This window comes from Pholis gunnellus (assembly GCF_910591455.1).
Source record: "Pholis gunnellus genome assembly, chromosome: 18".
Lineage (NCBI taxonomy): Eukaryota > Metazoa > Chordata > Actinopteri > Perciformes > Pholidae > Pholis > Pholis gunnellus.
In genome coordinates this window covers 15,717,382-15,733,034 of record NC_136545.1, presented here as the reverse complement: position 1 = coordinate 15,733,034, position 15,653 = coordinate 15,717,382, and the positions used below count along the sequence as shown (strand labels likewise).

Genomic DNA, 15,653 nt, shown 5'->3' with positions numbered 1-15,653 from the left:
GGTCGCCTTGACAGGTCTCCCGTGGTGAATATGAATTCAGGGGCTAAGAAGGGCATAAAACGGTCCGGGTCAGGCCCTCTGGAGGTCGAGTCTCCTCAGGTAAGTGCTGCGGTCCTCTGTGGGACTATCATGTACGTGTCTGCTCATGTGCGTTTGACCCTTCTGTGCTCTATCTCCCCTTGAGTAACCAGATGATGATGATGAAGATCATGAGGTCTCCATGCCCCCTCATCATGTTCACTTTGACTTGACTTTTTCACCCACAAATTACGTTTTTTTTGGGTGGGGGGGGGTCGAACATCCACTGGCCTCTGACCACAACTAGCGAACAGCACAAGAAGTCATCTGGTCTGGATTATTAGCTTGTACTGGCTGAATCTGCAGTGGGTACTTTCAACACTTGAGGCACTTTTACGTTGTTGTCAGTGAGGAAAGACGTATTTGAGCTTTAGTTTCATTGAAAGTAGCAACACAACTGTGTAAAAGTAAAAGTTCTGCGTTCTAGATCGTATTGTCAGGAAACTGAACTCAAGGTATCAAAAGTGAAAGTGTTGAAAGGAAAGGTACAATATTTCACTCTGAAATGTAGAGGGGTAGAACTATATAAAAGAGCAAAAAATGGAAGCACTCAAATGAAATCTCAAAGTACAGTATTTGAGTAATTGAGTATTTAGTTTCCACCACTGGTTGTTTTGCTTTAACCTTAGCAGGGGTGTCTTGACTCGTCCATTACTTCTGCTGAGCAAATAAACCAAATGTTCACTGTATGAGGTCAGCAGTGCTGCTGGTTCTTCAGCTGTGGTCTCTAATCAGAAGTCTCCTCACTGAATAATGTTGGACTCCTGTCAGGTCAGTGGTTCTATCGTACTAACAATGTACGGTCCTACGTCATGTTCACAGTAATAGATGGCTGCGTGTTGACTTTCCCCGTGCATTCTGTAGATGTGTGTATATGTGCAAATATAAACGAGGTCACACGTGTGTCTGCCCTACGTGTGTGTGTGTATGTGTGTGTGTGTGTGTGTGTGTGTGTGTGTGAGTTTCTTACAGCTGGGTTTCAGAGCCTCTGGAGGGGTCCCATTGTTAAAGACTTCCTGCAGAAATCTACCAGGGAGAACAGAGGAAAGGGAGGATCACACAAATCTGGTGACTAAATAGAAAACGAACATTTTCATTTTTTGGTTGAAAAGATAATGACGGCTATTTACTTCGTACAATACAAAATAAAGGGTCCTATATACCGCTCCAACCCCCACAACACGCACACAGTCTTTTTTTTCTATGTACGTTTTGAAAAAAATGAAATTTGTCATAAGAAATCAAATGAATCCCTGTGTTTTTGCAGACACAGCCATACTTGGTCTGGTTATGACCAGTTATTCTGATCAATGCAAACAGTGAAAACACCCTGTGACAACAACATTGACAACATAGTATAACCTTTAAAGTTCATTAAAAGTTATCATTCATTGCGAGTTGTGTCCAGCCGATGAATGTAATCCGAATATTCACTCTCTTTTAGCTCTGGTTTTGGTCTCAGAAATATCGGTCTCTTTAGCTGTTAACTGCTGCACTATGTTCGCCAGCTAGTCACTAACTATGTCTGTTTGCTCTTTGGTGCTGAGCAGGTAGTGTAAAGTGGGTTTTCACAGTCTTTTCTCTGAAAACAGCTCACCAATGCTGCAGCTGAAAACGGCGCTGAGAGCGGTAAGCTAAAGAAATGAGCTGAAACTCACTATTAAGCTCCATAAAGCTTGTTGCAAGTAAACATAAATGTCAAACAAGATTACTCCAGCACATTAAAATTGGTCTTTCAAGGGTCATGTTTTCTGTATCTGGCTGATCCTGAGACAATGACTTCATTCAGCCAAACAAACGCACATGATAAAAAGACCATTGACTGATCTGTGCACTAGATACAAGGCTTTCAATACATGTATTCAAGCCTCTGCTGTAAAGTAAAATTACTCGTGGGTCGATTGCATTATAAGCTGTGGACGTATTGCCTCATTGTTGTGTTTATTATTCATGTCACTGTGAATGGGGCGAAGGCAAAGCACTTCCCGTCATTGTTGGAGCTGATGTTGAAACAGACATTATTTTTCTGCTTTCTTTCACCTCATTATTCTTTGTCTTTCACTCTCTTTCTTGTTCAGTATTCTTACTCGTACTGTTCTTACTGCGGTGTGTATGGCACACTGACGTATGTAGCCCACCTGGCCTCTGATACAGCATGTCCTTGGAAGCGCACTATGAATTGCACTGAGCTTCTGTTTCACACCAATTCCAAAAAGAGAAATTTGCAGATGTGACCTTTTATTCTCCAATTATTTCCATACAGTTCGGCCTCTTTTCCTATCTCGTTTCTTATTATTATTATAACAAGCTGCGAGAAAACTGATCTTCATTTTCGAGCTCTCTACATACAATGTGATCCCAAAATTGTGATTCTGCTTTTTCTCAGCCTTCGTGTATTCACTGGGGCTTTCGAATATCACAAGCTATTAAAAATAATTGTATTTTCTCAGCTATTATTCCTCAGTGAGATGCGGCGTATATAGCGTCCAATTGAGAAATTCTGTAATTCACTTACTGCATGGTAAGTGACTCCCCTAGTTCTCTCTGTCTTAAAAGAGTGTGTGTATGTGTGTGTGTGTGAATGTGTTCTGGTGCATTTATATGGAGGGGGCACTGTGGGTCAACCCTTTGCCCACTCCAGAGACAGGAAATGGCTCCAATATGGCCCTGAGTGTGGCCTCCTTCAAGGCTCTGGGGAGTGATTTAGGCCTCTTGTCAGGACCAGAACTGAAGGATCAGTGAGAAAAAACGTACAAAGTGAAAAATACAGATGTTTTGTTTGGAGCATTTGAAACCATACATCTCTGGTAGGCTTCACGGGGACCCAAAGGTTTATTAATAGTGTCAGTGGGGTAGCAGATGATTAGCTGATACGTCAAGAAGGATTTGTGTCTAGTCCAATATTTACATTTTAAAAAGATGGGGTGTTAATTTACATGCTTTTTATAAACATTTAATTGAAATCTACCAATATGTATCTAATGTTTTAGTCTGATCAGGCAGGTATTGCAATATCAAACATTTCTATACTGTTTTACATCCCCACACTGTCTTTAAAATGAGGAGATGAATTAGATTCGTTCCAGGACTAATGCTGTAATGCTTGCAAACCTTGGACTGTGTTCAAATATTCTACCTAGATGGTCAGAGAGGCAGACCACTGTCTTGGCCGTGATGCTGGAAGAGATGGTTGTTTACACAGAGCATATTTGCAACCGTCTGGAGAATTATCTCTCCCAGGAATTTTTAGGGCCACACTTACAGGCTCCTTAACGTCAGAGAAGAAGACAGTGGTTGCTACTTGTAGTCTGTTTGTGATATTTTATTGCTTTCTTGGCAAGGATCATCAAGAATGAACAAAGTAGAGATTATTTAAACAGTTTCAATATATACAGTGTATGCACTATGCAACACATACTGTACTTACGGAAAGATTTGAGGTACTTTTAATGTACTTAAGTATTTCATTTTCATGCTACTTTATGTTTCTACTCCACTACAATTCAGAGGGAAATATAGTAGTTTTTACTCCAATGCATTTATTTGACAGCTATAACATTTTGAATGCAGGATTTTTACTGAAGTATTTCTTCAATGAATACAAAAAACACAAAAAGGTTAACAAGTTAAAGTGAAGTTAGCTTAGGCATGTTAGCCAAGTTAGCTAGAAGGCTAACGAAGAAAAAGCATCAAGATCCGCAGTCGCAAGGTCTCAGCTCACAAAAAGCTGATGAGTTATAACATACATGTATGCACTGTAGCTTACAGAATACCACATCTCCACCACAAGTACGAAAACTAATTCTCACCTTACTCTGAACAGGATCCTTGAGGGGCCTCACGGAGCAGGATTAGTGGGTTAACTGAGGCTTTAAGGTGTCACGAACCACGAAAAGGCACAAGATGAAACTCTCTTGTCAAGATTTTAACAAAGCTACAGACCAAAACTTCCTGCAGCACATTTTATTCAGGCTCACAGGGCTGGTAATAAATGTCAGCTTATCAATGTTAGCTTACTGGAAATTAAGCTCAGTATTAAAACAATTTAGTCTTGTGTTATGCCAGTGATTGGATGTGGTCTATACTTTTATTAAGCCCAGAAAAATATGAGGTGGGTTTTAATTAATAAAGAAAAATATCTCTGAACAGCCGTTTGGTCTTAAACACTTGCCATCTACAATTAATTATCAATTTATTCAAATGTTTTCAAATTCAGAATGCAATACTTCATCAGCATGCTCTTTGCATTAGCAACAAAACTACAACTGTTGTACAGGGGTACAACAGGCCCCAGAGCAGAAGTGTGTCACAGGCTATTTACTCATTACCACTGAGACGCATAATGAGAGAGATGATAGATATTCCTGTTTTCAGGAACTGGAATCCTGTTTATCACCTTTGTTTAATTCTTTAATTTATCACAGCTTGGAGGTGCTGTAAAAATCCTTCAGAAACAGCATAACAATAAATGGAGTAGTCATAAGTCTCCAGTGCACAATACATTCTCCTTGTCTGGAAATGTTTCACAGCTGGTGGGGATCGAGCCTCCGGTACCTGACACAACTGACCATACAAGGACTGCTACGCCTCCCAAGGCGAGTGTGGGACTCGTCCTTACTGTCAGATTGAATTTTGGCTCAATGTTCGCAGCAGCAACACTCAAAAAACACCTTCGAATGCAGAATCACATGCAACATTGAGACACAACTAGTAACTTTAATAACAGCTGAACTTCATTAAGTTGTTCCAGTTCCAAGGCCCAGGTTATGTGAATGCTGCCTCATTAACATTCTAAGTTACACCTGTGCTTTTCCTGCCACCGCAGAGCAAAAAGACCTACAAGACCCGCTGACACGTCTCCTTTCCTCCCTGCTGTCATCACTCGTGACCGATCCATGCTCGATACCACAAAGTAACTAAGACAACATGAGAAGAGTACTGAAGTGGAGGAGACAGAGGGGGAGTGAGGTTAAGTGGAGGGCGTTTAGGAGTTTTTTTGCTACGTCATCATCAAAAATGGACCTCTGCCAAAGATAAAGTGGTTCTATAATAACTTGCAGCTCGATGCAGCCTCACAGCTATAAATAGTAAACAAACATTGTAATAAATTGACATTACTGAGTTGGACTCTCTGTCTGTTAAGTATATTTGAAGTCTGTCTTCAGAAAAATATATAATTTAAAATATACTCAGTGTTTGCATTGTGCATCCCAACTCAATAAAAAAAAATATATATATATTATATTGAGGGTTTCTACAGAATCAGTTTCCTGAATCAGAGTATAAGAAAGGAGAAGAAAATAAACAGCCCACTATAGAAGTCTATTTCCTACTCGCAGTCTGCCACCTTGTGCTGACAGTTTATATGGCATTGTGGCTTGTTGTTCTGAAAAATATTAACTGTTTATGCTGTGTGTCTTTATATTTTTCTGAATATTAAGCTGATTCAAAGTACACATGGCAATGGCTATATGCGTTACTGTTTGCATTAAGGGGGTTGCTGTCAACATTGTTTTATCAGCTAAATCCTGTCAGTGTAAATATGTCTTTTAGATAAAATTTCTAAAATAAAACAAATCACCATTCAAAAAAATGTTTCGCTGAAAGCAATGCTACCTTTTTCAAAAAATACCTTGTTGAACATTCACACAGTTGCACTCATTTGAAGGGGCACAGTCAATAAATCAAGGCTCTTGCTTGATGAAGGAGGCTACCATTGATTTGTAAAAGCTCAAGTGACGAGTTGTAGTCACTTTATTGTCAGCAACATTGTAGATAAACATAAATAAAAGTACACTACACTCAAACATATTTAAGTTAATGTCATTGTTCTCAGCTTACAGTTTATGTTTTGAAACTCAAGTATGAACTGGTAGGACATTTTGGGAGGGTTTCATAATTTTCACTTTTTTTGTAAAAAGCATTTTGCATTTTTATATTTAATATTTTTTACTCTAAAAAAATAAAGCAACTATCTATCTATCTAAATAGCATACCAAACAAATCTGCATATTATTATTTTTTAACATTAAATGATAGTTTAATCACTGTGTTAATGTGTGTTAAATGTGTCAAACTGTCAGATGTACAGTATTTCCGATGGCACGTGAAGGCAACAGGCGAGATGCGTTCACAGTTCACTGACAATCGACGTCAGAGCCACCATGTTGGATCAGGAAGTAGGTAGAGCTGATGCAGGAATCCCGAGCTGAGCTCACCGTCAGCGGCTGTGTTTATTCGATCGGTCGACCGTTTCCCCCGATCTCACCTTTTTTAACATTCAGGTTACATGCTGCGTAGCTTTCTGGTCTGTCGAGGTAGGCGCATTTCTTGGGATTTGACCGTTTTGCAGCACCAGCCATGGCCGCTCTCAAGCAGAGAAACTCGGGCCTCGTCCAGCGCCGCAACGCCGCCGACAAGGACAGGGACTCCGCCGACGAGGAGGACGAAGCGCGCCGCGGGGAGGAGGAGGACGACGACAACGAGAAGGGGGACTCGAAGGAAACCAGGCTCACGTTGATGGAGGAAGTGTTGCTCCTGGGCCTCAAGGACCGAGAGGTGTGTGTGTGTGTGTGTGCGTGCTAGTTTTAATCCGTCAACAAGGCTATAGCTACATCAACGTCAGCTAACGCAATGTTTACTTTGCGTGAGCAAACGGCTAAAAAGTGAAGTTTCGTTTATTTAGGCAAAATGTCGCCCATGTTTGCTTGAACACAACAGTTGAAAGAGTCCTGGTTCAAAGGGTTTTTAACGTTAAACTGGTTAGGTAGGTCAAGTAGCGTTAGCCTGTGGTTGAACTGAATGCGCCGTGCCTTAAGGGAATGATTAACGCTATGTTACAACACTATGGTGTCGCTACTAAACCGGTTTGCTGAATGAAATCAACTACACGACGTTACGTGAATGAACCAGTGTACTGTCTACGTAGCTTGTTGGCAGTTTTTCTTGACAACTTGCCAGCACCGACGTGTGACTCCTTTTCAACCTGGAAGTAATTCCTAAAATTCCAACCAACACGTCAGCTAAGTTCACACGCGCTGCTGCACCCTGGCTGATTTCTTTCTTCTTTCTCCTCCTTAGGGCTACACGTCTTTCTGGAACGACTGTATTTCTTCCGGTCTCCGCGGGTGTATGCTGGTGGAGCTGGCCCTCAGAGGGAGGCTACAGCTGGAGGCCTGCGGTGTGAGGCGAAAGAGCCTGCTCTCCAGAAAGGTGAGACACTTGATACCCTTGTTTTGTTGAAGGGATTAGTAATAGTCTTCTTACTATGAAATGAATCCCTTTCTTTAAAAGAACATACTATGAGTATATATATATATGTTGTGAACAAGGCAAAAATATATGCGTTTTCAAATGGAAAATGGCCTGAGCCGGCATGCTCTTTTCAATGTGTGCTAATGTCTCGTGGCTCCTGTTCACACAGGATGTGAGTGTAGCCATAAGTGACTCCTAAACTGATTCTAGTTCAAATACGTGTCCTCGTGTTTGCCAAGGTGATCTGCAAGTCAGACGCTGCGACGGGAGACGTGCTGCTGGACGAGGCCTTGAAGCACATTAAAGAGACCCAGCCTCCAGAGACCGTCCAGAGCTGGATCGAGCTGCTGAGCGGTGAGATAAGACATAACCAACCAAACCTTACAGTTGAAATAGTCATTATGTCACCTGCTGGACGTCATTTTAACAGCTGACTTTGCTCTTTGTGTTGTCACAGTTCAGTTGACGAAGACGTACTCATTGATAAAATCAGAGTTCGTGGGGATTTACGTTAACAATATTAAAACACATTTAATAATAAGCTTGAAGCGGCAGCATTAACAGTATTACAAATAAACCAAAGTGAGCCACTTTAGACGTTTAAAGTGTTCTAGGTGGCATTGGCCGTGTGGCCTCGGTGTGTGTTTCAAAGACCTGAAGTAGATCTCATGCTGTCTTTTAGGAGAGACCTGGAATCCCCTGAAGCTGCACTACCAGCTGAGAAATGTTAGAGAACGTTTGGCCAAAAACCTGGTAGAGAAAGGTGTGCTCACCACAGAGAAACAAAACTTCCTGCTTTTTGACATGACCACACATCCGCTCACCAACAGCACCATTAAACAGGTAAGACGGTGGGGGTGTTTTGTGACTCTTTTGTAGCCTAATCAAGTCGTTTAAGCTTCGCAAGTAACGGAATTAAAATGGCTCAAATGGGACTCTCGAACGAGAGGCGTAAAACTTTACGACACAGGCTGTATTTTCAAGGATTCAAGCATAATTTATTGTCATTATGCAACACAGGGCTGCACAGTGAAATGCCGCTGTAGTCCATTTTCAACACAAGAGCCCATCTCCTCTCGTCCTACGCAAACTGAAATTACAGTGCATGTTTTGTCTGCTACAGCATGCATACTGCTGAGGTTAGCACAAAGACAGGTAGCATTAGCGTATGCTTTATATCAGGTTTGTTCAAAGACTTGTGTAAAAATGACAAGAAAGATATAATGTGGTAAAGGAAGCTGTTTCCCTCGGCTTATAGTCTTTTTGCTAAGCTAGTCGTCTGCTGGCTGTGGCTTCATATTTAAGTATGAGAAGGTGAATAAATGTGTTTCTCAACATGTTGAACTACTCCTTTTCCATGTGGTTTCATGCATATACTGGCTTTAAAACTCATGTCAACATTGCCTACAGCGCCTCGTCAAGAAGGTCCAGGAATCCGTTCTGGAGAAGTGGGTCAACGATCCTCACCGCATGGACAAGCGGGTTCTGTCCCTGATCCTTCTGGCCCACTCGTCCGACGTCCTCGAGAACGCCTTCGCCCCGCTACAGGACGAGCAGTACGACCTGGGCATGAAGAGAGTCCACACTCTGCTGGAGCTGGAGCCGGAGAAGGAGAGCGCGAAGCCCAACGTCAACGAACTCATGTGGGCCGTTGTGGCCGCGTTTACTAAATGAAAAGCACCTGATTGGTTGGACTGGAAGATCTGGCTATGGTCTGTGTTATTTAATTGGTTGAAGGACTTCACATTAATGAGACAGACTTCACTTTAATGAGACAATCTATTTTGGTTGGGGTGCCTGTTTGTACATCTACTCCGGATGACATTTTGGTGGCAGTCCATATTAACCCAGTGCAGTCTGAATGGTGGTGGGCTTTCACCAAGTAACGTTTGGTTGGTTGGAACGAATAAAAACAAAACGACTGGCTGCTTTCACACAGTGAGGTATATTATCTGCTGCTGCGAGGCTGGATATACGTATATTCATCAGCACTACCGACAGATGGGTTTCTGTTCATGTTAGATGGCATCAAAGAACAAAAGCAGGTGGCAGCAGTAGTCCTGGTGAATATGAAGATTTTGACTGGGGGGGCCAAGATTCCCTTCCTCACTAAGGGAACATCATCGCTACCTTTTGTTCCTACAAGGTCTGGCCAGAATCAAATCCTGGTCTCGTCTCCATCCCCCCCCCGCCCCCACCCGCCCCCACATGCTTATATGCAAGGATAAAGGTTAGCGCATCCCACTGCTATCGATGCTCTTCAGCAGGTCTCCTGCTTCCACCCCACCTGTTGGGAGTACACGTTCTAGGGTTACTGCTCGATCAGACTGCCTGAATGTTTTACCGAGTCACTCTTGTTTTCTCATTCGATTCTCTTTCCTCCTTTTCTTCCTCATTGCATTTTGAGGAGGAAGTGGAGGACACAAATAACTAGGTACTGGCCTGCATCATTAGCCCTCCTAAACTCTTAACCCAAATGAAGAATTAAACCTAGAGTCTAACACAACTCTTTATCGTACTAGTTGCAATGGGTCCGTTCTGTGTTTACAGAATGAGACTAGTCTTCCATTTCTATTTATGTTGCTAATCGATGCTTACAGTCGCCTGCCATTTATCAACTATTTTGCACAGTCGATAGTAGGGAGGGTCGTGTTCGTAGGGGGGGTTTCTTGGGTTGAGTTCTTGAGATGACGACGGTTGAAAGTTATGAACCTAAGCAACCATGGGTTAAAAAAAAAAATAGATCTCATTTATTTTGTCTACAGCTGTTGATCTTTATTCATACTTTAAAATCATTCCTCTGGGTATATATAGAGAAAAGCTAAGTGTGAGTGGAGATACACAAGATTTACATCATGATCATCAGCGGCTTCTTACACAAACGGGGTGGGAAATGTTAGCCAAATGGGCTAGTTTAAATTCAGACAAAGGGTTGATTCACCCAAATTATAAAAAAAGAGAACTAATTCAACACTAGTGGTATCAAGCCATGGAGGTAGTTTTGGTTTTATTTAGGTTTTGAAATGGAATTTCCTTTTTAAGATGCTTGTCGAGCAGTAAAAATTCATTCAACATCTGGAGTTTCCCAGTAATCCACAATCTTTACTGTGAACAGTTTCCTTAGAAGTACTTTGCACTAAAGATATCATCTCTCTGAAATCTGTTGACATGTTCTGTGGATTCACGAGAAACCAACGGAGGCAAGTGAATCTACGTCTTTTGTAATTTGGGTGTGCCGACCCTTTTAAAGTCTCCCTCTTGCTATATATTGTATCTCTCGGTTTGTATGTCATACTTAGATGTTATTTCTATCTGGTAGTTATATTGTTTGATACATGCAGATTTTAGGGTTACTTGGGCCCCGGATGAATCGTTGGTGAAGACTGAAACTGTTCCAACGACGTGCAATCGATGAGAAATAAAACCATCTCCAGCGTGTCGATTGGGAACGCTTCTGTTTCAACATGAAATGATTGCAAACATCATTCTGGTCTAATCGGTGCGCTCTGTGTTCGGAGTTCCATCGCCTATTGTTTCATGGCGTACTCGTAGTTCTGTCTGTCTTTTTATTTTCTACCAACAGAATACCAATAGGTCTGAAGAACTGTTGAGATGCGTTTACAGCAAAGAGACCATGCATGCTATCGGTGGAGGGCTGGGGTACTTGTGGATGTAGCTACAGAGAAAAGGCTTGTATGTAATTATTAGTCATTTTATGTCTACGATCTAATGGAATTTAATGAAAGGGATCTTCTCTCCTGTCCTCTATAATTCTGTATGCTTTTGTATTACCACACAAAATAAAGTAAGGATCCTTTAAGTGCCTGAATTTAGCACTGGTTTGCTGTTGTTTTTATTCCATATATATATATATATATATATATATATATATATATATACATACAGTATGGATTTATTTCATCTTTTTGATTTAGTTTTCCACCATTGGATCTGTTATAATAGTCCCTTAAATAATCATATGTATCATACAAATATCAGGTGCTTAGTCTTAGTTTATCAGATTCATCTTGTGCTGAAATGATGGGTTAGTCAGAAAAATAATGATTTTGATAATCAATTGTTAAGTCATTTGGATTTGCTACATTTTGCATCAGTATAATGGGTCTATGTTTGGGCTTTGGACTGTTAGTCAGACAAAACAAGCAGTTTGAGGACGTTACCTTAAGATTTAGGAATTTGTGATTCTATTTGTGACTAAAGGATTAATTAGAGAAATAATTAACGGATTAAATGCTTTCTCGTCTAACTCTCAGCTTCGGGTGAATTGCAGTAATGTGGGACGCCTAAGCTCCAGCGGGTCTTCATCAAGCTGTCAATATCACATGACTTCTCAAATGTCCAATCATAGATTAGAGGGGAGCAGCCTTCAAACAAGAGGCACCCTGTCCAGGTGTAGACCACCCAGGTCAATGAACAAGATTATGTTCAGGTTACAAACCTTATTTCTCATAAATAGAACAACCCTGCTAGTTTGTATCAAGATATGTTAATGACATATTTGTTTATTTATTCATTATAATAAGGTGTATATTTACTTTGAATTAGTTTTTTTTAATCAAATTGGATTAATCCCACTTTAGGAAATGTGGTTTGAAAAGTATCATTTTCCATTTTGATGTGGGCCAACATGGATTGTGCAGTAACAAAGGTGATTCACAGGGTTTTAGTCTTCTAATGCAGTATTTTAGATAGTTAGGTCACACGAGGGGCTTCATCCCTGTTAAATGGTATGAAGGGTTTTTGTGTGTGTGGTTGTATGTACATTGTGTGTGCGTGAACTAGGGAGTTTGTCCTTTTAAAGTCAAGTTTATGTTAAAGATAAATGTCTTGAGTTTAGAAGATACTAGCAATGATTTTCACAAACACACAAATTAAAATATTCATATCAATTTAATAAAGCAATTCCACTTAATTCTATGCACATTATTGATCATTGCAATGGACTATATTTCAGATCATGTCCGGCATTTTGGACATGACGGTCCCACATAAAGTAATTCAGATTGTCTGAGACAACTTGGCACTAAGAGTACCATTCCTGTTATGAGGTTGAAATATGCATTTTCTTTCCTTTTGGTTTGATTTGAACACACAGTGAGGATTTAGGAGCAGGTGTATTTAATGTATTAGCTTCATACCACAATGTACCAGAAGTCTTATGCAAATAAAGTAAGCACACAAAGCTAATTCACTCCATATTTCATAAAAAACCAAACTATTCCTTTAAGTGTCAATAAACCAATAGTATATCTGCAGCGTTACAGCCAGTAGCATTCACCACTATAAGCCCACAGGAACAGATACAAGACTTATTGAATATCTTTAAAGCAACTCATGAAATGCTTCCCATTTGAAAAAGAGAGTCTTTAAGTAACTGAGCCTCGATTCATCAGTTAACATAAACGTGACAAGCTGATAGAGCACAACATGCGTAAATGTCCATATACAGAAGTATGTATAGAGTACATGTGATAGTGAGCATCTTTCGGCACATAACTTCCATTCCAATGTTCCACTTTAGTTCCGGTCACCCGAGGGTCTCAACAGCATCCCACACGTTTGTCTTTCTCTGCAGAGCTCCAGTCTTGAATACGAAAGTAGTCCACCGACAGTTCAACAGCCAACGTCTACGTCAGCGTGTTTCCACAAGCTTACGTCACACTTGTGAGCCGCCATTTCGCCTCCGGTGATGAGGCCGAAGACTCTTCTGCTTTGGCTCTGAATGCCTTCCAGTTTAGCGAAAATCCAATTCCTCTTTTGTGTACTTCGATGTCTTGTCTCACTTGATTTTAGTCACAGTCTTGTAGTTCTTGATCAGTATTTCCAGCAGTTTGAATCTCCAGAAAAGCCTGTCTCCAATCTGACGTAGCTCATGTGCGCAGTGATCAATCGTGGCGTCAAGATCTGAGGGCAGAAGATTTTGAGTATCCATGATCTAATACACAGATACATACATGAAGTTTCTTTGAAATTCAATCAAATCTTCTCTGTTACTCACCGTGGCCAGCCATTTTCATAGTGCTTCTGCCTGTTCGGAAAAGAAGAAGTGAAGCTTTAAAGGTTCAGTTTTCCGTCTCCGTGCTTTTAAAGCTGTGCAGTTGTGTCTCGACAAGAAGGAACAGGTTTCAACTATTGATAGCAGCCTGTGGCTTAAATACTGTTGGGTTGAGTGACGTAACTTTACGGCCGAGGATTCCCCGTCAGCCACGGCCAAGTTCCTCCCACATTCAGGCAGACTTCTCTGTTTCCAATATTGTTATGAGGCTCCTTTAATCTTTATTAACCTGTTGTACACATTTAATCTTTAATCTTTATTAACCTGTTGTACACATATAGTACATAACACATGCAGTGTTTGTACATGACGTTTTGATCAACACAAACATGCTGATGTGAGCACATATAGAAAAATACAATAGAAATGTAATATGGTTTGACCATATTAGGACTTTCAGTAAACACAAACAGACATTAAAAACGTATGAGGTATGGAATGAGGTCACAAGCAGCTTTGCATAGAAAGCATAATCAACAACTCTACAGCTGCAGTGAGTCATATGTAGCAAGATTTCAACACGACACTCCACGTTGTCCAACACACAGGGGCTGAACGTTAAGTACTAGCTTTCACTTACATAATGCACCATAAAGATGTATTGTATGAGCACGATTTGAATGCACAACAACAGTTCACAGGAGCACCAGGGGCTGTTTTTGCGTCCCAATAGGCCGATAGTGATAAGACATATAGACACAGTGGTTGTTATTCAGGAGGTAGAGCACGGTCATAACATTATAGTGTCACTTCAGGGATCATGTAAACAGAAAAACTGGATATTCACAATAACCACCGTGTCATGTGATCAATAGATTTTTTTTTTTTTTATTGACATGAAAACATGCTTAACAGAAATCATCAACACCAGTAAAGAACCACGGTGTTCTTTGTGCAACTGTTGACAATCAAATTACATCAGAGGTCGACTTTCACTGGCTGCATTCATTCAACATCAGAGAGGTATTTCATTCAAACAGCACAGTCTCTCATTAAGTTAGGGTGGAGACCAAAATACTCCATGAGCTGACTGAAGGTTTGTAACGTCATATATATATATATATATATATATGTGCATTGCATTTTATTCAAACTCCTGTGAGTCGCCCCTGAAATAGGATATGTCGTGAACTCTCTAAACTCTGCACAGCGCCGGCATCATGAGCACGCGGGGGCATACCTCTCTTCCTTACAGCAGAAATGGGGAAGTACCAGGGAAATTACAGTCATATGATCTGAGCGCCACCAACAAAAGATCCATGTAAGGTGAAGTGTTACAGAATGACCGGAGGATGAGGAGGATTACAAAATACAAAAAAGTTGTGAAAGGAACTTATTGATGTCCGTATAAGGAGAAATGAAAGGACGCGAGGGACAAACTAGTTCATCTGCTGTGCACAATGCTCACATGGTTGCAAAAGGTGCGGTCCTCGCTGCTGATAGCGGTGTTGAACAACGTCACCCCGGGTCGTCTTTTATGGCCACATCTTACATAGTAAGAGAGAGAAAGAGAGAGAGAGAGAGAGAGAGAGAGAGAGAGAGAGAGAGAGAGAGAGCTTGTTCTCAATAAGAACATGCTTCTCAGAGTAATTTGTACATATGTAATGCTTAGTCATGTGATTCAGCATGTCAACAAACATTTGTGTTGTTGTCGTAAGGAAAATGTATTGTGTAAGATTTCTCTGGAAATAAATGACCTGCCTCCTCTACCACAGAGAACATGACGGGCATGAGGCTCCATTAAGTGTGTACATCTTTAATTAAAAAAGAGAGTACAAGCAAAGTTTTCAATTATGCTGATTCTTGCAGAATTAAACTGCAAAAATAAAGGCCACGAATGAGCCTACTTTTATTGCTACTTTTACAAAATCGGAAAACTTCTAACATCACTGAGCATATTCCATTCTGTTATATTTTGTGATTTTTTTTTTTTTTTACTTCAAACCTATACACCCTGTACATACCTCCATCAATCACCAGATGGCACTCAAATTCAACTTCTATCTATCTATCTATCTATCTATCTATCTATCTATCTATCTATCTATCTATCTATCTATCTATCTATCTATCTATCTATCTATCTATCTAATAAATTAAACACCACAGCATGAGCATTTGACATTCTTTTCTAGATACAATTAAAAAACCATAGATGATAATAATAAGTAATTATACATATCTTTTGCTTGAATGATAAAAAATTATAAAATTGTTCAAACATCAGAAATCACAGGAATAATTA

General features: G+C 40.4%; 1 protein-coding gene across 1 annotated transcript; it reads left to right on the top strand.

Moving 5' to 3' along the window:
• The first annotated feature begins 6,249 nt into the window (after nucleotides 1-6,249).
• LOC306710112 (Golgi phosphoprotein 3-like) lies at nucleotides 6,250-11,161 on the top strand. Its single transcript, XM_079178502.1, has 5 exons — nucleotides 6,250-6,636; nucleotides 7,159-7,290; nucleotides 7,572-7,686; nucleotides 8,015-8,175; nucleotides 8,743-11,161. The coding sequence occupies exons 1-5, from the start codon at nucleotides 6,439-6,441 to the stop codon at nucleotides 9,004-9,006; spliced, it is 870 nt and encodes a 289-aa protein (XP_079034628.1). The 5' UTR covers nucleotides 6,250-6,438; the 3' UTR covers nucleotides 9,007-11,161.
• The last annotated feature ends 4,492 nt before the right edge of the window (nucleotides 11,162-15,653 follow it).